General features: G+C 40.4%; 1 protein-coding gene across 3 annotated transcripts in view; it reads left to right on the top strand.

The window, feature by feature from the left end:
- cadm2b (cell adhesion molecule 2b) overlaps positions 1-26,829 on the top strand; it is a 361,274-nt gene extending 334,445 nt beyond the window's left edge. For 2 of the 3 annotated variants that reach the window (XM_034293120.1, XM_034293116.1), the window contains 5 exons: positions 188-366; positions 13,241-13,267; positions 19,476-19,598; positions 22,201-22,306; positions 23,264-26,829. In XM_034293120.1, coding sequence (XP_034149011.1) covers positions 188-366; positions 13,241-13,267; positions 19,476-19,598; positions 22,201-22,306; positions 23,264-23,381 — 553 coding nt within the window. In that variant the 3' untranslated portion in view covers positions 23,382-26,829. The remainder of the gene's footprint in view (positions 1-187; positions 367-13,240; positions 13,268-19,475; positions 19,599-22,200; positions 22,307-23,263) is intronic. The other variant, XM_034293119.1, reaches the window with a different exon arrangement.
- The last annotated feature ends 678 nt before the right edge of the window (positions 26,830-27,507 follow it).

Genomic DNA, 27,507 nt, shown 5'->3' with positions numbered 1-27,507 from the left:
ATGCTATAGTAGATGTTTTGCTACTCTGGATGTTATGGTATATGTTATGATACACAGTTTGTTGTGATGTTGTGATATCCTGCATGTTATGGTTTATGTTATGATACACAGTGTGTTGTGATGTTGTGATATACTGTATGTTATGGTATATGTTATGATACACAGTGCGTTGTGTTTGCACCACTAGACCAGAGCCAGTGTTGTGGTCTAAAGATGGAGGGGAGCTGCCGGATGTAGAGCGAATGATCGTGGAAGGCAGGGAGCTCACCATCACAAGCCTCAACAAGACAGATAACGGCACTTATCGCTGTGAGGCCAGCAACTACTTGGGCACCAGTGGAGCTGAATACCTGCTCTTCGTATATGGTGAGTCTCAGTTCACAGACAGAATCAACAGTGAGTGGCTTAGTCTGAAGAGTGAGTGGGTCAGTCTGAAAATGTATTGCTGTAATACAGTGAGTCTAAAACTATAATGTCTGAATACAATGAGTGGCACCATCTGAATCTGTAATGTCTGAATACAGTGAGTGGCACCATCTGAAACTGTAGTGTCTGAATACAGTGAGTGGCACCATCTGAATCTGTAATGTCTGAATACAGTGAGTGGCACCATCTGAATCTGTAATGTCTGAATACAGTGAATGGCATCATTTGAAACTGTAATGTCTGAATACAGTGAGTGGCACCATCTGAAACTGTAATGTCTGAATACAGTGAGTGGCACCATCTGAAACTGTAATGTCTGAACACAGTGAGTGGAACCATCTGAAACTGTAATGTCTGAATACAGTGAGTGGCACCATCTGGATCTGTAATGTCTGTATACAGTGAGTGGCATCATCTGGATCTGTAATGTCTGTATACAGTGAGTGGCAACATCTGGATCTGTAATGTCTGTATACAGTGTGTGGAACCATCTGAAATTGTAATGTCTGAATACAGTGAGTGGCACCATCTGGATCTGTAATGTCTGTATACAGTGAGTGGCATCATCTGGATCTGTAATGTCTGTATACAGTGAGTGGCATCATCTGGATCTGTAATATCTGTATACAGTGAGTGGAACCATCTGAAACTGTAATGTCTGAATACAGCGAGTGGCATCATCTGGATCTGTAATGTCTGTATACAGTGAGTGGCATCATCTGGATCTGTAATGTTTGAAAACAGTCTTCATCTGAAAGTGTAATGTTTGAGTAGAGTGAGTGGCTCCTTCGGAAACTGTAATCCTTGTTTACAGTGAGTGGCTCAGTCGTCTGGCATTGGGTGATGGATCACCTCTCATGACGGTTGCACATTTTTATACTGTGTACAAACAACCAGGGATTCCACCCGACTCAGTTCTCGGTTGAATATCACTTGGAGAACTTTAAACATTTGATCACCCAATATGTGAGTTCATGAGTGAAATGAGTCATTGAGGTTTCCTCTGACTGCACCCTACGAAATCATCTTTGTCGAGTGGGCAACCAGTGTCGACACAGTGCCTTTGGCTGTTTCTTTTTATGAATCTCAGCGTGTTTCCTAGCAACAACAATTTGCCATTTAAGAATATGTCAACAAAGAAAGTCATAGAATCGCAAATTCACATCTAACTAAGGATTTTAGTGAATGAAGGAGTGTTTTCATCAATTGGTTTGCTTGGTAGCTGTACACGTTAACCAGCAATGTCATATGAAACGAAACAGAAGCTAACCCACTAGTGCAACACTAAATGCAATGGTCATTCAATAAGCTAGCTAATTTAGCAACATTATCATCACAATAAAAAAAAATATTTAAAGACAGTGTGAGCCTTTGGCGTCAGGTCTCACACTTCACAGGACATGTTAGAAAAGACGAGACAGTAAACCCACTGTGGGGTACATAAGGAACTGCTTGATTTGGTACAAGGGCCCGTAGCCTGGTGCACCAATTAAAAGTCATTTCCAGCCCACCTCTGAGCAAACCAAAAAAACTAAAAGCTAAATAAAAAAAACATATACTGTCTTGCACCTCGGCCGGCATATATTCACCATGCCTCTCCTACACTTCACGTATAGCCTGTCTTTAAAAACAGCAGCCATTATTAAAAATGAGAACACTGGATGCCTCTATCTTGAACAACTATAGCCCTGTATCAATTCTCCCTTTTATAGCCAAGATCATTGAGAAGGTTGTCTTCAATCAACTCAGCAATTTTGTGAACTCAAGCGGTCTCTTATACAAATTTAAGTCAGGCTTCCGACCTCACCACAACAGCCCTGATAAAAGTTGATATATGAAAATGATATATGGCTTAATACTGATTCCGATAAAATAACAGTTCTGGTTCTATTACATCTCAGTGCAGCATTTTACACTGTATATCAAAGAACACTTCTAGATAAACTGGAAAATAAGGACAGTCCTTAATTGGGACAGTCCTTAATTGGTTCAGATTTTATCTAGATGGCCAGATTTACTTTCTCACCACTGGTAGCCATGAATCTGAGTTCCCCAGGGATCAGTTCTAGGACCGTTTCTGTTCAATCTCTATATGCTACCTCTGGGAAAAATTCTACAAAATAACAACATTAACTACCATAGCTATGCCAATGATACTCAAATATATATGGCTCTTGAACCGTATGACAACAGCTCACTGTGTCACTGTATAGAGCACATCAATACTTGGATGAACCAAAATTGTCTGTAATTAAACCAAGATAAAACAGAGACTGTTGTGTTTGGCAACAAAAATAAAATAACTAGTATTGGTAAAGAGCTGGATTCTCAGGCCCTAAAATCCATTGGACCAAGTGCATAATCTTGGTGTTCTGATGGACTCAGATCTCACATTTAATTGTCATATCAATGCGGACACCAAAACAACATTTTATGTTCTTAAAAATAAAGCCAAAATCAAGGGCTTGGTGTCCCAAAAAGACCAAGAGAAGATCATCCATGCCTTTATCTCTAGTAGACTCTTGTAATGGCCTCTTAACTGGACTGTAAAACAGACTGTAAAACAGATGCAGCTCATTCAGAATGCTGCTGCTAGAATATATTTCCCTGAAAGAATATAAACCTGTGTACAGCTGTGTACATCCCCCCCAAGCCAACGCTGGTGCTGCGCTTGACGAAATTCTTTGAGTTATTGATAGGCTTGAATGTTTACATCCAGAGGCTGCCTTTATTGCTGCTGGCGATTTTAACGGCGCCAATCCAAAGAAAGTCCTACCGAAGTTTAAAAAACACATCTGGACAATGTTTACTCTCTATTTCCCCACGGATATAAGGCCCTCCCCCGTCCTGCTTTCGGCAAATCAGACCATGCATCGATAATGTTGCTCCCTGCTTACAGGCAGAGGCTAAAACAAGAGAAGCCAGTGACGAGGTCCATTCAACAATGGACAGACGTATCGGACGCCGATTTACGTAACAGGTATTAGATGACTGTTGACCAGGGATCAGAAGAATGTTGACCAGGGATCAGATGAATGTTGACCAGGGATCAGATGAATGTTGACCAGGGATCAGAAGAATGTTGACCAGGGATCAGATGAATGTTGACCAGTAATCTGATCCCTGGTCAACCTTCATCTGATCGCTGATTGAGGGCAGACAACATTAATCTGATCCCTGGTCAACATTAATCTGATCCTTGGTCAACAGTAATCTGATCCCTGGTCAACATTCTTCTGATCCCTGGTCAACAGTCCTCTAATACCTGGTCAAGGTAATATAACGCCTGCTAGTAGTGTTGAGTTGTGTTCTGCTTGCCTGGAAGTATATGATCTGAATTCTTTATTCTGCCCTCAATTCCTTCCCTTCGGTCTTCCCTTCCTCACTTCTCCTTTCCTCTCGCTCCTCTTCTCTTTTCCTCTCTCCACACTTTTACTGAGGGCGAATACCATTTGTCAAAATCAGTTGCAGCTAAAATAGAAAGCACAGGCGAAGGCATAATATTACAAACAGACATGGAGGATTTATGCATTTTTTCCACTGAGAATCCCACATGACAGAACATTTTGTTTGAAAAGGACTTATCTGGGTTCAGAGAAGATACTTTATTCAAACTAGCAGGGTAGGGCTTTGTGGCTGGGTGGATGCACACCAGCCACAGTTACTGGCCGAGGGGAGATGTGAGCTCTGTCGTGGATTTCTGATTGCCAGCCTTCATAAAGATGAGCTAGAAACAGAAATACATACAGAAATGCTAACCTATGTCGGTTTAAACAATATTGCTTTTATATTTGTGTCTTTGGATTTTGGATGCACAGGTTTGTTATATGAATGACTGATAATTTTGGGATACATTAGAACATGTGAAATAGTTGTAAGTGTTATACATTTTGTTAGTTGACAACAAAGCTACACTTGGAAATGTATTAGGAATGCATATGAAATTATTATATTGTTATTATTACCTTTTTTGATGGATTTTAAATTTTCCAAGTGTTTCATTATATTTGCTCCATCTTTTGTTACATGAATGATGGAAGGTTTTTCTTGAGTGATTGTAAGCTGGGACTAGGGCTCTGTCTGAAATTGAGTGGACCATAGTTTCATAATTTCCTAAAGAAAACTTTTCTTGGACAATTCTTGTAATGGCAATGTGTGTGGGTATGTGTGGGTGTTTGTGGGTGTGATGGAGGCAAAGGAGATTGTCGTAGGGTAATCGCACATTATTTAAAGTAACTGAGGGAAGCCTCGAGGCTTAGAGTGTTTTTAAACATATATGTGTCTTAACAAGATGAGGTGATTTGTACATTACCCTCCACAGAGAGATTATCAGATCTGCCATGAAAATGATGATATCATCACTGTTAGTGTGTTATTTTTATTGAGCACTAATTTTGATCAAAAGTACACTAACATTGGTGAAAAGTAGTGCACTTTGAAGGAGAATAGTGTAAGACAAGATGTTTTATTAAAGTAAAGTGGAAGTGTCTCTGGCTCATGTGTTTGTCTCATTACTAGTGGTAGTCATCCTTATATCTCTGGCTCATATGTTTGTCTCATTACTAGTAGTGGTCATCTATCTCTGCCTCCTATGTATGTCTCATTACTAGTAGTGGTCATCTATCTCTGGCTGATATGTTTGTCTCATTACTAGTAGTGGTCATCTATCTCTGCCTCATATGTATGTCTCATTACTAGTAGTGGTCATCTATCTCTGGCTCATATGTTTGTCTCATTACTAGTAGTGGTCCTCTATTTCTGGCTCATATGTTTGTCTCATTACTAGTAGTGGTCATCTATCTCTGGCTCATATGTTTGTCTCATTACTAGTAGTGGTCATCTATCTCTGGCTCATATGTTTGTCTCATTACTAGTAGTGGTCATCTATCTTTGGCTCATATTTTTGTCTCATTACTAGTAGTGGTCATCTATCTCTGGCTCATATATGCTTTTCTTTGGTTTCTCTCAACAGATAATTTACTAATGAGACCAGAGTTGAGAAGCAAATAATGTCATCCTGAAGTCATACAGACACAATTTATTCCCTTTTTTCACCATCTTCTATTTCCAACCCAGTACATTTCATAAATCATGAAACATGGAGAGGAGAAGTTGGAGAATTGAAGAAAGTGGAGGAAAGGAGAGTGGAACCGAGAAGGGAAGAAAATTTGAGGAAATGCAGGGGAGAGTTTGGAAAACAGTGAGAAAATTTATAATAAAAGTAAAGTTAGAAATGAACATTGAAAGTGTTAACTTAAACATTAACTTGTTGTAGTAATAATTATGTATTCAAAATCTATAGTGCATTTCATTCTAAAAATAATCTCAATGCGCTTTCATTTTAAAAAGAGAATAATAAAAGTAACATAAAAACGTGTAGCTAACTACTACTGCGCATTTAATTGCTTCTATGTATGAATTGTGCTATATAAAAAAACTTGCTTGCTACTGTACAACAATGTTCAACTGGGGTGAAACGTTTGGATTGTTGTAACCCTCAAACAGATGGTCAGTGGAGCGACAGTCCAGAAGCATCCACATAGCTTTAACTGAAGGAGGGGTTGGTCATCAGAGATGAGATTAGCGGGGCATTTAGTGGTAGGACGGCAGGATAGTTCACTCTCCATTTAAGACGTCTTACCGTCTGACTGAATCTTCTAGCCAGTGCCTCGGTCTTGTACAAAATGATTTTGTTGTTCCGTAAAGCTTTTGGTGGAATACGCTCAGAGTCCATCCAATGTTCTGACCCTGCTAGGTAGTTTTTCCTAGACAACATGCTTTTATTGTTGTGGTTTCTTTTTGGGTTTTAGGCTGTGTACAGGTGCTGGTCATATAATTAGAATATCATCGAAAAGTTGATTTATTTCAGTAATTCCATTCAAAAACTTGTATAATGTATACATTCATTCCACACAGACTGATATATTTTAAGTGTTTATTTCTTTTAATTGTGATGATTATAACTGACAACTAATGAAAACCCTAAATTCAGTATCTCAGAAAATTAGAATATTGTGAAAAGGTTCAATATTGAAGGCACCTGGTGCCACACTCTTATCTGCTAATTAACGCAAAACTCCTGCAAAGGCCTTTAAATAGTCTCTCAGTCTATTTCTGTAGGCAACACAATCATGTGGAAGACTGCTGACTTGACAGCTGTCCAAAAGACGACCATTGACACCTTTCACAAGGAGGGCAAAAAGTCATTTGTAACGACTCGTCATGGTGTAGTGTTGGAGGGAACCAGGCGCAGGCAGATATCACGTTCGTTGGTTTTATTAAAACAACAAACAAACCAAACACGAACGGAAAACCATACTAATGACTGAATGAAATAAAAGTGCGCAACATGCGTCTTAACAATAAACATTCAAACAGTACATTAAACAACACTCACCAATTAACCTACAAACAGCAACAATGACAGCAACAGCAACAATGATCCACAATGTGGGGAGCAGAGGGGAAACATATATACACATACAAACGAGCTAGATTGGGACCTGGTGTGGAAGATGGGAAACATGTGACAGTCCGGGATGTGTTCGTGAGAATATGGGAACTTGTGGAAATATGGCACGGTGGCGCTGCTGCTCACCGCACCATGACATCATTACTAAAGAGGCTGGCTGTTCACAGAGCTCTGTGTCCAAGCACATTAATAGAGAGGCGAAAGGAAGGAAAATATCTTGTAGAAAAAAGTGTACAAGCAATAGGGATAACCGCACCCTGGAGAGGATTGTGAAACAAAACCCATTCAAAAATGTGGGGGAGATTCACAAAGAGTGGACTGCAGCTGGAGTCAGTGCTTCAAGAACCACCACGCACAGACGTATGCAAGACATGGGTTTCAGCTGTCGCATTCCTTGTGTCAAGCCACTCTTGAACAAGACACAGCGTCAGAAGCGTCTCGCCTGGGCTAAAGACAAAAAGGACTGGACTGCTGCTGAGTGGTCCAAAGTTATGTTCTCTGATGAAAGTCAATTTTGCATTTCCTTTGGAAATCAAGGTCCCAGAGTCTGGAGGAAGAGAGGAGAGGTACAGAATCCACGTTGCTTGAAGTCCAGTGTAAAGTTTCCTGTCAGTGATGGTTTGGTGTGCCATGTCATCTGCTGGTGTTGGTCCACTGTGTTTTCTGAGGTCCAAGGTCAACGCAGCCGTCTACCAGGAAGTTTTAGAGCACTTCTTCCTTCCTGCTGCTGACCAACTTTATTGGAGATGCAGATTTCATTTTCCAACAGGACTTGGCACCTACACACAGTGCCAAAGCTACCAGTACCTGGTTTAAGGACCATGGTATCCCTGTTCTTAATTGGCCAGCAAACTCGCCTGACCTTAACCCTATAGAAAATCTGTGGGGTATTGTGAAGAAGAAGCAACAATGCAGAAGAGCTGAAGGCCACTATCAGAGCAACCTGGGCTCTCATAACACCTGAGCAGTGCCACAGACTGATCGACTCCATGCCACGCCGCATTGCTGCAGTAATTCAGGCAAAAGGAGCCCCAACTAAGTATTGAGTGCTGTACACGCTCATACTTTTCATTCGTTGGCCAACATTTTTTAAAATCCTTTTTTTGTATTGGTCTTAAGTAATATTCTAATTTTCGGATATACTGAATTTGGGATTTTCATTAGTTGTCAGTTATAATCATCACAATTAAAATAAATTAACATTTGAAATATATCAGTCTGTGTGTAATGAATGAATTTAATTTACAAGTTTCACTTTTTGAATGGAATTATTGACATAAATCAACTTTTTGATGATATTCTAATTATATGACCAGCACCTGTATATGTAAAAGCCCTTTTGTACCAACACATTATTGCTGGGTTGAAACAAAGGTGTATTCTGATGGTTTAGCCTCCTTGTAGTTGTAGTTATTGATCAACCAGAGCCAATTTCCCAGTAGGAGTTGTTTCTTCAATAATTTTTTTATTCTTACTGCAACAATTTAATAAGTTGTCCTTTAATAAAATGTTAAACTGTTCTGAAGATGTGTTAACGTCTAGAGACAGAAGTTGGTTTCAAACTCACCTGCACATCTTCCCTGTCTGAATCTGAACTGTTTCAAACTCACCTGCACATCTTCCCTGTCTGAATCTGAACTGTTTCAAACTCACCTGCACATCTTCCCTGTCTGAATCTGAACTGTTTCAAACTCACCTGCACATCTTCCCTGTCTGAATCTGAACTGTTTCAAACTCACCTGCACATCTTCCCTGTCTGAATCTGAACTGTTTCAAACTCACCTGCACATCTTCCCTGTCTGAATCTGAACTGTTTCAAACTCACCTGCACATCTTCCCTGTCTGAATCTGAACTGTTTCAAACTCACCTGCACATCTTCCCTGTCTGAATCTGAACTGTTTCAGATTGATTAACACTGTTCATCATAAAAACATAAAAAACATCACCCTCTCATTTCTCCTTAGATCAACCTCCCTCCACCACCCTCACCCTTTACTCCCGCCATCAACCTGCTTCCCGCTCTCCTTCTCTCTCTTTACTCCTTCCCTGCTTCCCTCTCTCCTTCTCTCTCTTTACTGCTTCCCTGCTTCCCTCTCTCCTTCTCTCTCTTTACTCCTTCCTTGCTTCCCTCTCTCCTTCTCTCTCTTTACTCCTTCCCTCACAGTGGTTCCAATAATAATATGCCTTTAATCTGTTGAATTTATGATACTGATTATAAATATGATCGCCAATTGAATTTGATTGCCAATAACCAGGGTCTCTATAATTACTAGCACCGTTGGTAAAGATTAGCAAAATAGGCAATGAAAGAATTGTCACTGTTAATCTGATTGATCTTACGCTCATAATAAGAGATCTAACTTTTAATTGAGGTAAAATTGTACAAACAATGATATTCACAAAATATCTGTGTTCCTGTCAAATGCATGTGGGTAAGAGACTGCTGATATCTTCAAGATATCATAAAGATATTTCATTTGTATAGTGTAAATAACTGAGAGCATATTAGTGATGTTGATGATTTCTGGTGTTTTAATTTGTTTTCTTCCTGGCTTTCTGCTATGCATGTGGCTTCATGCCATGCACTATGATCCTATATATACCAATACACACAAATGTGCATTGACAGATAATGAGACTTGATATAAGGCCTGCGTTTGTAGAAATACTAGCCAGCCCAATTTGCATTTCATGGTTTCTCCTGGTTTCCTCAGTAGAATGTCCTGTCAAGTTGTTTTGGGAAAGCCTGCCAGACATATGTGTTTGAAACAGTAGTTAACCGGGGGAGTGAGGAAAAATATATTCACCGAATGTGTCTCAAATGGCTCTGTGTTTCCTCTATAGTACACTAGTTTGACCAGGGTCTATAGAGAGAGAATAGGGCGTTATTTGGAACGAGGACTATATCTAGGACACTGCTCTCCTGGCTCCATGGACAACAGGCTGTGGACTGAACCAATGAATGGAAAGAACGTGCTGATTATGTAAAAGCACACTGAGTTATAAATACCATCACAACCCAGACCAGCCTCACCGCTCTCCTCTACTTTAAGGACATGAAAAAGATTTCAGTGTGTGGAAGTGTTCGCAATTTATCAAGTAAACTCTTCAGTCTTCAGAAAACAGTTTATTATTTCAGGTTTAATAGTATATACGGAAACAAGTATCATGGCAGTATCAAGTACAGTATCAATTACAGAGACCAACACAGAGTGTTGTCATGGCAGTTGTTCTGATTTTACATTGCCAAGGTTCAAGCTAATATTCCTTCTGTACTGTACAACTGTACAGATGACACCACTAGTTCTTGCAGAAAGCACATACAGGTGCTGGTCATAAAATTAGAATATCATCAAAAAGTTGATTTATTAAAAAGTTAAACTTGTATAATGTATACATTCATTCCACACAGACTGATATATTTCAAGTGTTTATTTCTTAATTTTGATGATTATAACTGACAACTAATGAAAAACCCAAATTCAGTATCTCAGAAAATTAGAATATTGTGAAAAGGTTCAATTTTGTAGACACCTGGTGCCACACTCTAATCAACTAATTAACCCAAAACACCCCCACACAGTGCCAAAGCTACCAGTACCTGGTTTAAGGACCATGGTATCCCTGTTCTTAATTGGCCAGCAAACTCGCCTGACCTTAACCCTATAGAAAATCTATGGGGTATTGTAAAGAGGAAGATGCGATACACCAGACCAAACAATGCAGAAGAGCTGAAGGCCACTATCAGAGCAACCTGGGCTCTCATAACACCTGAGCAGTGCCACAGACTGATCGACTCCATGCCACGCCGCATTGCTGCAGTAATTCAGGCAAAAGGAGCCCCAACTAAGTATTGAGTGCTGTACATGCTCATACTTTTCATGTTCATATTTTTCAGTTGGCCAACATTTCTAAAAATCCTTTTTTTGTATTGATCTTGAGTAATATTCTAATTTATCCTGAATTTGGGATTAGTTGTCAGTTATAATCATCACAATTAAAAGAAATAAACATTTGAAATATATCAGTCTGTGTGTAATGAATGAATTTAATATACAAGTTTCACTTTTTGAATGGAATTACTGAAATAAATCAACTTTTTGATGATATTCTAATTTTATGACCAGCACCTGTATATGGAATAGTTGCCACCATGATATAACCTAGGAAATGCAAGGTTGCACACAAACATAGATCCAGGAGACACTGGTAATCACAAAATGTCAGTTGACCAGACAACTTGATGAAAGTTCACACACGACAACTGGGCATGTTACTATAGGTGGTTTTACTAACTCAGCTCTCCCAATAAGGAATGGAGTCCTTTACGATATAAGGAACAGGATACCTGCTATGAAGAAGCCCAAAAGGGAGACGACTTCTAGTGATTCTTCTGCACATAGATGGAGTCTAGGAGCATTGCTCAGCTGACATTCCAGTCATTACAGTGTGTCTGGATACAGAGAAGGGAAAGACGTTGACCATGGAAGACATGGCTATTGTCATTCTTAATACATTAGTTAAACAGAATAACAGGGACTCTGAAAGACTAATCAAAGTACTGAAATAAATGTCCATAACATTTAAATCTTCATAGGTGACTTGGCAGTTTTATAGCTAGAGGGCATATGGGACAAAGCTGGCCTCAATGGGTGTGTGTGTGCGTGTGTGTTTGTACAGGTTTTACTATCATGTTGAGAAGAAATACCTGCAGGGAGATTCACATGGTTGACCTGAAGGATGTTTGCTTTCACCTCCCCACAGGACTCCAATTCTCCTTTCACTACAAACCCTCTGTCTTCCTTCAAGGCCTTTCCTTATTCCCTGAGGCTTATACACAGTTTACAGAGACTGTCGTAGCCTCTCAGAGAGGAAGGCATTTGGCTGGTGACCTACGAAGGCAACTGGCTGGGGTCTTCCTCTCCCCACAGCCTGATCATGTGAAGCTGGAGAGCTACTAAGATTCCAGGAGTTCTGAACTTGAGGGTGGATTTACTCCCCAGGGGAAACTCCCTATGCAGGGATTAGAAACTGTTCTGGCCTGGGTTCACTTCGGCACTCCAGTAAGGGTGAACTCAGTACCATGTTTTTTTCTCAGATGTATCAGTATGCACTGATGGGATCAGATGCATTGGAGCATGCCGAGCCATGGGTCCTCCTGGCGTATCCTTCATCTGGCCTTGATCTGTTCCAATACAGTAGGGGGCAGGATAGAGGTCTGACTCAGACTCAGCGAAAACACTTGCTTGCGGATGTAACAGTTATGCAGCCCCTCACTCAGAGCCCCTCACTTAGAGTCATCTTCATCCTCATCCAGAAGTGTTGGCTGGGGCTGTCTTGTATAATATGTTGGAAATTATATTTATTTATGTATGAAGGATATGCAAAGGGCAATGAGGCCACATACCTTGTGGGCTTTACCATCTATTAGGGAACCAGTTGTTATTGTGGCTCAGTCAGTTGTCTGTTAATCAAGCTTGAAGGGACAGTCAGTCTTTCTTTCTGTCCGACTGTATCTGTCAGTGTGGAGAATATGTCTGCCTGCCTGTCTTTCAGCCTGTCTGCCTGCCTGTCTGTTTGGAGAATGTGTCTGTCTGCCTGTCTGTCTGCCTGTCTGTCTGCTTGTCTGTGTGGGGAATGTGTATGTGTGTCTGTCTGCTTGTCTGTGTGGGGAATGTGTATGTGTGTCTGTCTGTGTGGGGAATGTGTCTGTCTGCCTGTCTGTGTGGGGAATGTGTATGTGTGTCTGTCTGTGTGGGGAATGTGTCTGTCTGCCTGTCTGTGTGGGGAATGTGTATGGGTGTCTGTCTGTGTGGGGAATGTGTCTGTCTGCCTGTCTGTGTGGGGAATGTGTCTGTCTGTCTGTCTGTGTGGGGAATGTGTATGGGTGTCTGTCTGTGTGGGGAATGTGTCTGTCTGCCTGTCTGTGTGGGGAATGTGTCTGTCTGCCTGTCTGTGTGGGGAATGTGTCTGTCTTGTTGTCTGTGTGGGGAATGTGTCTGTGTGCCTGTCTGTGTGGGGAATGTGTCTTTCTGCCTGTCTGTGTGGGGAATGTGTCTGTCTGCCTGTCTGTCTGCATGTTTGTGTGGGGAATGTGTCTTTCTGCCTGTCTGTGTGGGGAATGTGTCTGTGTGGTTGTGTCTCTGCCTGTCTATCTGGTTGTCAGTTTGGGGAATGTGTGGCTGCCTGTGTCTCTGCCTGTCTGTGTGCCTGTCTATCTGGAGAATGTGTCTGTCTGTCTGCCTCTGTCTGTCATGTTTATGTGGTAACTTCTTTGTTGTTGTGTTTCCCTTCGTCTTTCTTCCCTGCCTCTGCGTCTCTGTCTGCAACCATGGTAACAGCCAAAGACTTCCCAGAGCCCACCTCAGGTAACTATCCCACTGCAAAACGGCTGTGAGGGTTACGAGTCCCAATTCCCTACACAATATATAGTGAACTCCAAAAGTATTTGGACTGTAACACTATTATATTCAAGCACTATGGGTCAAAGAGCAGTTTACTGTGTGCTTCTTATTTGGCAGTGTGTTTGTTTCCATTGTTAATGCACACTCAAGAGAGCTGTCAATATCTAGTCTTGATTCTAGGGTTTTCTTTTGCATTTGGAATCTGTTGCTGTTGTCTGACAATATGATGACCAAAGATGTTTCAATGCAAGACAATGCAAGGCTGGACATGGTTAGGTAGGTGAATTAGAATAAATCAGTTAAGCACCAGTGAGCTCAGCATTGACAAACAACCAGGTAAACCAAGGAAGACCTCTACGGTGCATGACCAAAGGCACTAGCTTTAAGAACAGAACACCCAGAATATTTTTTTCTTACCTAAAATAGGCTGTGAAGTTCTGGAACGAGGAGGTAAACATTAACCTGTGCCAGAGTAATGTTACGAGTACCATGTGGATTAAAAAAGAGATTTGATCCAAAGTATACCATCTAATATGTGAAACATAGTGGACGTAGTGTAATGGCTTGGGCATTATTGGCTGCAGCTAGCACTGGCTGACAGCAGCAACAATATATATATTCAGACGTCTAAATATGTCTCTGCTCAGATGAAACCAAATGCCTCCAAATTCATTGGCTAGTGCTTCATCATACAACAGGACAATAATCCCAAACACACTGGCACAGCTGCCAAAGAGTTTTTCAGGGCCAAAAGGTTTTAAGTCCATGCCAAGTCAATAACCTGATCTTACCCAACAGGCCTGGTAGGACATCACAAGCAAAGGTACTCTGCATCTGGTGATGTCTGTGGGTTGCGGACATCAAATAATCATGGATTTGCAACCGAGTAGTAAAGATGAGTTGCCTAAAGTATTGTAAATACTGTTAATCTGTCCAAATAATGTTGGTTCCCTAAATGGTTCTGAATGTAAAACAAGTTGTTTTATATAAATGTTCTTTCAAAATGAATACCTTCAATTTAAAGCAACAATCAGCACTTCAATCACATAGCCATTGTTTGTTTTTCAAATTCAAACAGCTGGAATGCAGAGACAAAAAGAAAACAATAAGCCTAACCCTAATCAGTAATATACAGTGGGAAGAACAAGTATTTGATACATTGCAGATTTTGCAGGTTTTCCCACATACAAAGCATGTAGAGGTCTGTAATTGTTATAAAAGGTACTCTTCAACTGTGAGTGACAGAATCTAAAACAAAAATCCAGAAAATCACATGTATGATTTTTAAGTAATTAATTAGCATTTTATTGCATGACATAAGTATTCGATACATCAGAAAAGCAGAACTTAATATTTGGTACAGAAACCTTTGTTTGCAATTATAGAGATCATACGTTTCCTGTAGTTCTTGACCAGGTTTGCACACACTGCAGCAGAGATTTTGGCCCACTCCTCCATACAGACCTTCTCCAGATCCTTCAGGTTTCGGGGCTGAAATGCTTCTTACGGAGCCACTCCTTAGTTGCCCTGGCTGTGTGTTTCGGGTCGTTGTCATGCTGGAAGACCCAGCGACGACCCATCTTCAATGCTCTTACTGAGGGAAGGGGGTTGTTGGCCAAGATCTCACGATACATGGCCCCATCCATCCTCCCCTCAATACGGTCCAGTTGTCCTGTCCCCTTTGCAGAAAAGTATCCCCAAAGAATGATGTTTCCACCTCCATGCTTCACAGTTGGGATGGTGTTCTTGGGGTTGTACTCATCCTTCTTCTTCCTCCAAACACGGCGAGTGGAGTTGAGACCAAAAAGCTCTATTTTTGTCTTATCAGACCACATGACCTTCTCCCATTCCTCCTCTGGATCATCCACATGGTCATTGGCAAACTTCAGAGGCTTGAGCAGGGGGAACTTGCGTGCGCTGCAGGATTTTAATCCATGACGGCGAAGTGTGTTACTAATGGTTTTCTTTGAGACTGTGGTCCCAGCTCACTTCAGGTTATTGACCAGGTCCTGTTCTGGGCTAATCCCTCACCTTCCTCATGATCATTGATGCCCTACGAGGTGAGTTCTAGCATGGAGCCCCAGACTGAGGGAGATTGACCGTCATCTTGAACTTCTTCCATTTTCAAAAAATTGCGCCAACAGTTGTTGCTTTCTCACCAAGCTGCTTGCCTATTGTCCTGTAGCCCATCCCAGCCTTGTGCAGGTCTACAATTTTATCCCTGATGTCCTTACACAGCTCTCTGGTCTTGGCCGTTGTGGAGAGGTTTGAGTCAGTTTGATTGAGTGTGTGGACAGGTGTCTTTTATACAGGTAACGAGTTCAAACAGGTGCAGTTAATACAGATAATGAGTGGAGAACAGGAGGGCTTCTTAAAGAAAAACTAACAGGTCTGTGAGAGCCGGAATTCTAACTGGTTGGTAGGTGATCAAATACTTATGTCATGCAATAAAATGCTAATTAATTATTTAAAAATCATACAATGTGATTTTCTGGATTTCCGTCTCTCATAGTTGAAGTGTACCTATGATAAAAATGATAGACCTCTGCATGCTTTGTAAGTAGGAAAACCTGCAAAATCGGCAGTGTATCAAATACTTGTTCTCCCCACTGTATTAGTTTAATAGTTTACACCAGTTGACTAGCGAAATTCAGTAAATCTACTTTATATGACTCATGCTAGACTCAGTCAGTAAGTCTGTGTTAAATGACTCCTGCCACACTATCAGTCAGTCTGCCTTATATGACTCCATCTCGATTCAGTCAGTTTGTCTGCTTTATATGACTCCAGCTAGGCTCAGTCAGTCAGTCTGCTTTATGTCTCCAGCTAGATTCAGTCAGTCAGTCTGCTTTATATGAATCCAGCTAGACTCAGTCAGTCAGTCTGCTTTATGACTCCAGCTAGATTCAGTCAGTCAGTCTGCATTATGACTCCAGCTAGATTCAGTCAGTCTGCTTTATGACTCCAGCTAGATTCAGTCAGTCTGCATTATGACTCCAGCTAGATTCAGTCAGTCTCCTTTATGACTCCAGCTAGATCCTGATCATGGCGTGTTAGTGCCCTATGTTGGGCTCTTCAAAAGTACAGCATTACTTTACTAAATTGGGAGACTCCGGCTATTGATGATACATTTTTGAAAAGTGTAATAATGTAGCTGTGGAAATAAAGTAGTTGAGAAAGGATAATACCAAATGAATGTTATGACTGCTGAGATAATGTAGCTGAGAATGGATAATACTAGAAGAATGTTATGACTGTAAAGATAATGTAGCTGAGAAAAGATAATAACAGGTGAATGTTATGACTGTTGAGATAACATAGCAGAGAATGGATAATACCAGATGAATGTTATGACTGTAAACATACAGTAATGTAGCTGAGAATGTACAATACTAAATTAATGTTATGACTGAAAACATACAGTATTGTAGTTGAAAATGGATAAAACCAGATTGATGTTATGACTGTAGAAATAATATAGCTGATACATTATGTATTCAGTTTTCCCCTTGCAATGCAGCTTTGGTATAGTGGTACGCACCATTTCAATTCATAAATTTGGACGATGCTAATAATGCTAATTACAAACTGGGACAGAGCTTAATAATGGATTGTTTTAAAAAAATGTGTCTTCTTGAACAACTCAGGGTAAGTGGACTTTTACCCAAATATGAATTTTCCCTTTAATAAACAAGTTACAAGATAATATTACACCATGCAAACCAACAACTGTAGTTAGCAAGCTCCATTTGAACATCATTTTATTAGGTGGAAACTAAACTTACCTCGCTAGCACAGTTAAAATTAACTGAGTAGTTTTAAAATTTGTGAGTTTGCTCATTCATTGACACGTGTGCTTCAATGAAGCAAATCATATTCTGTTATTATATGGGTTGTTTTGGTGCTCTCCAAGTCCTCCGACTTGCAGAGCACCAAAACACCAATCCAGTCCATTCTGCTCCAATTTCACCCCTGAACATAATGTATCTGAGAATGGATAATACCAGGTGAATGTTATGACTGTAGAGATAATGTGTCTGAGAATGGATAATACCAGATGAATGGTATGACTGTAGAGATAATGTTGCTGAGAATGGTTAATACCAGATGAATGTTGTGATTGTAAAGACAAACCTCTAGAATTAGTTCCTCCTGAGGTGGAGCAGCTAATTAGCCACTTAGTATGAGACATAGGAGACATCACTCGTTTAGATATTTCTACCCCAGGGAGACTCTGCATTACACCTTATTCCAGGTACTGTATAGTGCACCAAGTTAGACCAGAGCACTATGGGGAATATGGGGCCATCTGGGACACAAGCATGACAGGGTCTCACCAAGAACCCCTGTCAGAGCCAATATGGCCCACAGAGAGGAGGAGAGGAGAGGAAAGTAAAGAAGAGGAAAAAAGAGGGGATAGGACAGGAGAAGGAGGGGAAGAGGAGAGAAATGTAAGGAGGGGAGGGGTGAGTAAAGGAGAAGGAGAGGTCATCAGGGTGTTAAGTGGGAGAAGAGTGGTACATCCATACATTGCCATCCATCCATATGTTGTCAGGGGAATAGAGGACCGTGGGCCAGGGCAAGAGAGGACCAGGGGACTATAGGACCTGGGGACTAGAGGGCCAGGGGAATAAAAGAGCAGGGGGCCAGGGGAATAGAGGACCAGGGGCCAGAGCAATACAAAACAAGGCAGCCAGGGCAATAGAGGACCAGTGAGCCAGGGGAATAGAGGACCAGGGGAATAGAGGACCAGGGTGCCAGGGCAATAGGGGACCAGGGAGCCAGGGGAATAGAGGACGTAGGGAATAGAGAACCAGGGGGCCAGGGGAATAGAGGACTAGGGAGCCAGGGGAACAGAAGACCAGGGAGCCAGGGGAATAGAGAACCTCGGGAATAGAGGACCAGGGGGCCAGGGGAATAGAGGACCAGGGGGCCAGGGGAATAGAGGACCAGGGGGCCATTTGAAATACAGCCTGTTTCAAAGTGTCGTTGTGTGCTGGACTTCTATTGCCTGAAAGTTCCATAAGGGTGGCCCAATTCTGCATGATCTGCACATTAATTATATTATACGAATGAAGGCACAGCCACATGGATATTGTAAGGTTTTACACTCGGAATAAACCCCACCAGGCACTAATAATTAGGAAAACTGGATCTAAATAGGAATAGAAATAGGAATACTCCACCACATTTCTCTCTTTGTCTCTCCCTCCCTCCCTCTCCACACCCTCTCACTCCTCTCTCTCCGTTTTATTTGCCTTCTCCTTCTTTCTCGCTCTCAGGGTGACATTGCTTAGTCGAGAAGCTCTCAGCAATTCATCACCATGAGCTAATGAGAACAGAGCACACAAGTAGCTCATAACAACACGTCTGACTGACCGACTGCTTACAGTTTACAGCAGGACACACACACGCACACAGACACAGCTCAGGTAGGGTGGCAAATCAGGACACCCCCTGCCCCCCAGGCAGTGGCAGGTTAAACTGAATCCATTTGAGACTGTTCTGAAAGCCCTCCTGCAGCTCTGAGGCTGAGTAGCACAATCACACAGGAAAGTATGGCTGTCATCGGAGGCGACACTTTACAGGTTCCATCATATAAATGTAAAGGTTGTGGAGGCCATGATTGACAGGTTCCATCATTTAAATGAAAAGGTTGGGGAGACGACACTTTACGGGTTCCATTATTTAATTGTAAAGTCTGTGGAGGCGATGATTTACAGGTTCCATCATTTAAATGTAAAGGCTGTGGAGGCGACGCTTTACAGTTTCCATCATTTAAATGTAAAGGTTGTGGAGGCCATGATTTACAGGTTCCATCATTTAAATGTTAAGGTTGGGGAGGCGACACTTTACCGGTTCCATCATTTAAATGTAAAGGTTGTGGAGATGAGGATTTACAGGTTCTATCATTTAAATGTAAAGGTTGTGTTGGTGATGATTTACAGGTTCCATCATTTAAATGTAAAGGTTGTGGAGGCGATGCTGGTCCTGTCCTGGCCCCACAGCATGCCAAGACGGATTAATCTGGTTTAAAGTTTAAACCAATTGTAAATCCTTCCTCACTCACATGTTGTCATGTTGTTAATCTCCCTCCTTTTTCTCTGTCACTCTCTACTCTTTGCTCCATCTCCCTCCTCCCTCTCACTTTGCCTCTCTCCTCTTTCTTCAGATCCCAATGCGATAGGACAGCATAGTCCTGACCATGCGTTAATAGGAGGAGTTGTGGCGGTGGTGGTGTTCATCTTGTTGTGTTTGATAATAGCTCTAGGACGCTATCTGGCCAGACACAAAGGTAAGGATTCATCTACTTCTTTCGGTCAGGCAATTCCATCTTTGTAAAATAAAATAAAACATCAACAATTCTCACAATAATAATGTCAGAACAATTTCAAATGTATTTCAAATCTAACCAATGGTAATCTACACGAAAACCATTTTAATACATATAAATGTACCAATAGTGATCTAAATGAACCATTTAAATACATATACAGTGGATATAAAAAGTCTACACACCCCGGTTAAAATGCCAGGTTTTTGTGATGTAAAATGATAGATCATGTCAGAACATTTTCCACTCTTAATGTGACCTATAATGTGAACAATTCAATTGAAAAACAAACCGAAATCTTCGAGGGGGAAACATGAAAAATAAAAACCTTACAATAACCTGGTTGCATATGTGTGCACACCCTCTTATAACTGGGGATGTGGCTGTGTTCAGAATTAACCAATCACATTCAAACTCAAGTTAAATAGAAGTCATTACACACCTGCCATCATTTAAAGTGACTCTGAATAATCACAAATAATGTTCAGCTGTTCTAGTAGGATTTTCTTGACGTTTTCTTAGTTGCATCTCAGAGAAAAAGCCATGGTCCACAGAGAACTTCCAAAGCATCAGAGGGATCTCATTGTTGAAAGATATCAGTCAGGAGAAGGGTACAAAAGAATTTAGCATTAGATATACCATGGAACACAGTGAAGACAGTAATCATCAAGTGGAGAAAATATGGCACAACAGAGACATTACCAAGAACTGGATGTCCCTCCGAAATTGATGAAAAGACAAGAAGAAAATTGGTCAGGGAGGCTTCCAAGAGGCCTACATCAACATTAAAGGAACTGGAGGAATTTCTGGCAAGTACTGGCTGTGTGCTACATGTGACAACAATCTCCCGTATTCTTCATATGAATGTACTATGGGGTAGGGTGGCAAGACAGAAGCCTTTTCTTACAAAGAAAAACTTCCAAGCCCACCTGAAGTTTGCAAAAACAAACATCAAGTCCCCAAAAAGCACATGGGAAAAGGTGTTATGATCTGATGAAACCAAGGTTGAACTTTTTGGCCATAATTCCAAAAGGTATGTTTGGCGCAAAAACAACACTGCACATCACCCAATGAACACCATACTCACAGTGAAGGATGGTGTTGGCAGCATCGTGCTTTGGGGCTGTTTTTCTTCAGCTGGAAGAAAAATTATAGTCGGGTTGGAGGGAATTATGAACAGTTCCAAATACCAGGCAATTTTGGCACAGAACCTTCAGGTGTCCGTTAGAAATTTGAAGATGAAGAGGAAGTTCACCTTTCAGTACGACAATGACCCAAAGCACAGATCCAAAGCCACAAAAGCATGGCTTCACCAGAAGAAGATTAACGTTTTGGAATATCTCAGCCAGGGCCCAGACCTGAATCCAATTGAACGTCTATGGGGAGATCTGAAAAGTGCACAGGAGATGTCCTCGCAATCTGATGGATTTGGAGAGCTTTTGCAAAGAAGAGTGGGCAATTATTGCCACGCCAAGATGTGCTATGCTAATAGACTCCTACCCAAAAAGACTGAGTGTTGTAATAAAATCTAAATGCGCTTCAATTATGTATTAGTTTAAGGGTGTGCACACTTATGCAACCAGGTTATGGTGAGTTTTTTATTTGTTATTTTTCCCCCTCAAAGATTTCAGTTTGTTTTTGTATTTAATTGTTCACGTTATAGGTCACATTAAAGGTGGAAAAAGTTCAGACACGATTTATCTTTGTCTCATTTATCTTTGTCTTACATCACAAGAACCAGGCATTTTAACAGGGTTGTGTAGACTTTTTATATCCACTGTAAATGTATAAATCGTGATCTAAATGAAAACTGTTTAAATGCATTTAAATATACCAACAGCAATCTTAATTATAACCATTTAATTACTTTAATTTTATATCCACTCTAAATGTACAATGGTAATCTATATGAAAACCATTTAAATACATATTAATGTACCAACAGTGATCTACGTGAAAACCGTTTTAATACATTTAAATGGAACAATAGTAATCTACAATTTAGATACATTTAAATGTATTTGTCAGTGTTCTATTAGCATTTAAATATAACAAATACATGTATAATTATCAACAGTTTGTAAGGTAAATTGAGTTGCTTTTAGTAATTTAGTTGTATTTATATTTGAAGATGGAATCAATCATTTTTGTCTGATACTGTCGAGCCAAAAATGGCCCCTGAATATTGGGTACTATCCCTCTACTCCAGTCTCAAAGTAGACAGCCCATACAACCTCAGCCCTTGAATCAAGGACCGAGGGGACAGCTTTTCTAAACTGAACCGGTACTTCAGATCAAGGCAATTAAACCTGCATCTAGGCAAGGTGGCTAGGGCAAGTGCTTAGGGGCTGTCTACTTTGAGATTGGAGTAGAGGGTTTGTCATGTATATGCCGATTTGTGCCCCATGTCATCAAAACCACTCACTTTCAAATGTTGAATTTCATGATAGTAATACTTGTTATAGATTATGCACATATAAACAACATATTAAACATCCAGCCCAAACTGAATCTTTATAAACATCTTTACTGCGTGTGCTGAATAACTATGGTCTGTGGACAGGAACTTACCTAACACATGAGGCTAAAGGCTCGGAGGATGCCCCAGATGCTGACACAGCCATCATCAACGCAGAGGGAAACCACCTGCATGCTGAAGAAAAGAAAGAGTACTTCATTTAGACCTCTTTTGTTCATTCTGTTTCATTCTGTCTGTTTTCCTCAACTATTCAAAGTGTTTTCCTTTCCTTTGTTTCATGACCTGTTGGCCATCAGAAGCAGAGATGGACTCAGACCACAAATTGACCTGGCCATTTTGATCACGCTAGCCCATTGCTCTCCTCCAGGTGCATTATAAACCAGAAAATAGATATTCCTGACTGGCAATGCTACAGATAGACCAGGCCCAGGCCAGCAGAGGACAGTCGGTAACAGATTCAGTCTTTAGTTGACTCTGGTGCAGAGGAGTGTTCTGTAGTTAACTCATTCCTCTATTGTAGAGGAGTGGTCTGTAGTTACCTAGTTCTCCGTTGTAGAGAAGTGATCTGTTGTTACCATAGTGCTCTATTGCAGAGGAGTGGTCTGTAGCTACCTCAGTACTCTATTGCAGAGGAGTGGTCTGTAGTTACCGTAGTGCTCTGGAGCAGAGGAGTGGTCTGTAGTCAACTCAGTGTTCTGGTGCAATGGAGTGGTCTGTAGTTAACTCAGTGCTCTGGTACAGAGGAGTGGTCTGTAGTTAATGTAAGTGTGCTCAGCTGCAGAGGAGTGGTCTGTAGTTAATGTAAGTATGCTCAGCTGCAGAGGAGTGGTCTGTAGTTAACGTAAGTATTCTCTGGTGCCGAGGAGTGGAGTCTACTTATCTACTTTCACAAAAGAGAAAAGCTCTGAAAGTCAGAGAATCTTGACTTCTCTGACAGATTTGACTACATTTACTCACTGGTCAGAGAGATGAGCATCCTGTACAGTTCAGGAGAGCAGCCATAAGTCAGTAGGCATGCGTGATTTGAAGATGCCTAAACATAAAGCCCTGTTCTCCTTGGTCTCCTGTTGTCTTTGTTTCAAGTCTTGTTTTCTTCAGGATGCTGCGTCCCTGCCCCCTCACTGTGGCTGTTATGTCCCTGTTACAGATATTACCAGGAAGAGGCAAGAAATGTGCTTCATCCGATGCCGGAAAACCTTGGCTATACCAATAATTATGCTTTAAGAGAGGAATATGTGAAATGTATCAATGTGAACCATATTTGATGGAGTTTTGTTGTAAAAATTATTTAAGAAATTGTATCAGGGTGTCATCTGGACTTTACAATATTATTGGAGAGGCACCATGTGGTTGAATTCAATCTACAGAATAGTTAAAAAACTGACATTATATGGAAACTAAAAGTTTCATTGCAGAAAAAAGCACAATCCGTATGATTGTTGATGTTTGAATGTGGATATTAATCGATGGGATTTACTTATTTTCTTGGATTTATCAGTATATCCCTGTTTAGCTGAGAAAGCCTGGCCTAGTATCATGATTTCTTTTTTTTTTAACAGAGATTATAATAAAAGCACAATGTCCAAGGACACAAACACAGATATATTCACACAGTATAACAATTCAGTTTTCACTGCATCTAAATTCTCTGAAATGTTCAGACTAATGGGTGGAGATTTGGCCTGGGATTCATTCTGATTGCAGGTGTTTGACAATATTTGTGGTCGCAAATATATCGTTCGAGGTAAGACTGCATGCCATATCATTGGTTCAATTTGGCTTTAAAAGTGGTTGTTGACAACCCGTAGTCAAATGAAATCACCCTTGGCCTCTGCTTCAGATACTATGATGAACCCTTACTGAGTCACTAACTAACCATAATTACACTGACTATGTCACCTATGACTATGTCAACTATGACTATGTCAACTATGATGTCCCTAAGTCATGAACTAGTGTAATCCTGACTGAGTCACTAACTATGATGACCCTGACTAAGTCACTTAATAACCATAATGACCCGGACTGAGTCACTTATTAAATATAATGACCCTGACTGAGTCACTAACAAATTATGATGACCATGACGATGTCTTTACCTATGATGACTCTGACTAAGACACTATGTTAGCCCTGATAGTCACTAACTGACTATGATGACACTGACTAAGACACTATGTTAGCCCTGATAGTCACTAACTGACTATGGTGACACTGACTAAGACACTATGTTAGCCCTGATAGTCACTAACTGACTATGATGACTCTGACTAAGACACTATGTTAGCCCTGATAGTCACTAACTGACTATGGTGACACTGACTAAGACACTATGTTAGCCCTGATAGTCACTAACTGACTATGATGACACTGACTAAGACACTATGATAGCTCTGATAGTCACTAACTGACTATGATGACACTGACTAAGACACTATGTTAGCCCTGATAGTCACTAACTGACTATGGTGACACTGACTAAGACACTATGTTAGCCCTGATAGTCACTAACTGACTATGATGACTCTGACTAAGACACTATGTTAGCCCTGATAGTCACTAACTGACTATGATGACACTGACTAAGACACTATGATAGCCCTGATAGTCACTAACTGACTATGATGACTCTGACTAAGACACTATGATAGCTCTGATAGTCACTAACTGACTATGATGACACTGACTAAGACACTATGTTAGCCCTGATAGTCACTAACTGACTATGATGACACTGACTAAGACACTATGTTAGCCCTGATAGTCACTAACTGACTATGATGACACTGACTAAGACACTATGTTAGCCCTGATAGTCACTAACTGACTATGGTGACACTGACTAAGACACTATGTTAGCCCTGATAGTCACTAACTGACTATGATGACACTGACTAAGACACTATGTTAGCTCTGATAGTCACTAACTGACTATGATGACACTGACTAAGACACTATGTTAGCTCTGATAGTCACTAACTGACTATGATGACACTGACTAAGACACTATGTTAGCCCTGATAGTCACTAACTGACTATGATGACTCTGACTAAGACACTATGATAGCTCTGATAGTCACTAACTGACTATGATGACACTGACTAAGACACTATGTTAGCCCTGATAGTCACTAACTGACTATGATGACTCTGACTAAGACACTATGATAGCCCTGATAGTCACTAACTGACTATGATGACACTGACTAAGACACTATGTTAGCCCTGATAGTCACTAACTGACAATGATGACACTGACTAAGACACTATGTTAGCCCTGATAGTCACTAACTGACTATGATGACACTGACTAAGACACTATGTTAGCCCTGATAGTCACTAACTGACAATGATGACACTGACTAAGACATTATGTCAGCCCTGATAGTCACTAACTGACTATGATGACACTGACTAAGACACTATGATAGCCCTGATAGTCACTGACTATGATGACACTAAGACACTATGATAGCCCTTATAATCACTAACTGACTAAGACATTATGATAGCCCTGATAGTCACTGACTATGATGACACTAAGACACTATGATAGCCCTTATAGTCACTAACTGACTATGATGACACTGACTAAGTTACTTACTATTAGAAGTAAAGGGCATTAGCTCCTGTTTATCTCTCAGAAGAAGACAAGTAACAGAGGATTAGTACTGGATGGGCCATGAATAGGAGGATATTAGGTCTGCTCCCTAAATGGCACCCTATTCACTTCATAGAACATTACTTTGACCAGAGCCCTGAGTGCACCACCACAGGAAGGGGCTGCCATTTGGGACTGGGGCGTAACTTTATTTTTATAACACTCCCTTGTTCGTTTTGCTGTACATGACTTTGCTAATGTGATTATTACTGGTGGACAATATTGTTGAACTTTGGGAACCTGGGAACATTTAAATGTGTATATCAGACAACACAGCATATCTATTTAAAGTATTCCATGTGTTTTTTGTTGTTCTTTTTGTTCTTTTTCATTTCTTCAATTAAGAACAAGCAGTTTATTTCACAACAAGGGATGTAAATATTGTATAAGTATTACATTTTGGTAAAAAAATTACAAAAAAATGAATTGAATTGAATCTTTTCATTTCAGGGCAGAGCAGTTGGAGTCAATTTTCCTTTTTCATTGCTTTTAAAAAATTCTGTAAATGTGAATTCTAATTGATTAATTCAGACTCACAGATAATGAATTGATTCTTATTGATTGATTATATTGTACTATATTCATTGATAATATTACAATAGTAGCTGTCTGATGTTTACATTTCATAATTTTATTCAAATCAAGTCAATTATTCAAGAAATGTCTTTCATGAAAACAATAAAACAATCACCGTTATGGCCTTTGAGTTTGCTGCAAACAGTTGTTATGGCATGTAAAGGCTTTGGTGAACCAGGCTTCTCCACACTCTGTACATAGGTTCTTTATCAAAGACATTCAAACACATGACAGATATTCATAATACATAATGTTATTTTGTTTGTTCAGTTTAATGCTATTAATAAGTAATTTTTGTATTGAATCACTGTTATTGCGTTGCATTTAAGGACGAGGGGGGGTTTAGGTGGGGACTATGTGAGAGTGAGATTGGCTTTTTCAGTATTAAAGATCCATTTTCAAAACTATGCCACTGTAAAAAAATACATGAATATGAACACTGAGGAAAAGTGATGATTAAAAAATGAACAAACATACATCTGTTTATCTTGATTGATTGCTGTATTGTGTCATTTATTACCTATATTTATGCAGAATCAAACCAATCAAACCACCTGTGATGTCTCCTGGACTAGTCAGTTTAACACTCAGCATCCCTGTTGCTCCTCCTAGTTGATGAGAGTGCGCAGTAGGTCAGTGGTGAGCAAAAATGGTTCTTAGCTGAGAGACATTGGCAGGATGCAGTTGATGGTAACTACAATAAACCTTTAAAATATCTGCGATTTTATTAATTTATTAAAGAATCTAATGCTGCAGTATTAGACTAAAGAATCAGTATTCGTGCACTGTTCAACGGGGGGCAGACCCACCGACGTAGCCGCAAATCTGGGGCTGGTGCTAGCAAAGTCTAAAACTTGCAAGTATAGAGAGTACAGAGATATTGTTATTCATCAGGAGAATGTCCTCTTTTTAACAAAATATGGCTTGCGCCATTCAATGATTTCAAACGCTAGACTAGAAATAGTCAGAAAATTTGATTTTTTTATATACTTCCACGTAATGCAGGTAAATAAACTCAAAAACGACAAAAGAACGCTGGCTGAGCTGGAACGCTAGCGCGTCCCCATAGCAAGTGAATTGAAACAAACCTTTGTTCAGCCTCTTCAACCTGAATGAAGCTTAAAATTCCATAGCCTCAAAAAAGCACCAAAACA

Source organism: Esox lucius, chromosome 1, assembly GCF_011004845.1.
Source record: "Esox lucius isolate fEsoLuc1 chromosome 1, fEsoLuc1.pri, whole genome shotgun sequence".
NCBI lineage: Eukaryota > Metazoa > Chordata > Actinopteri > Esociformes > Esocidae > Esox > Esox lucius.
Note: the sequence above shows the minus strand (reverse complement) of the source record. Positions and strands in the feature narration are given on the sequence as shown.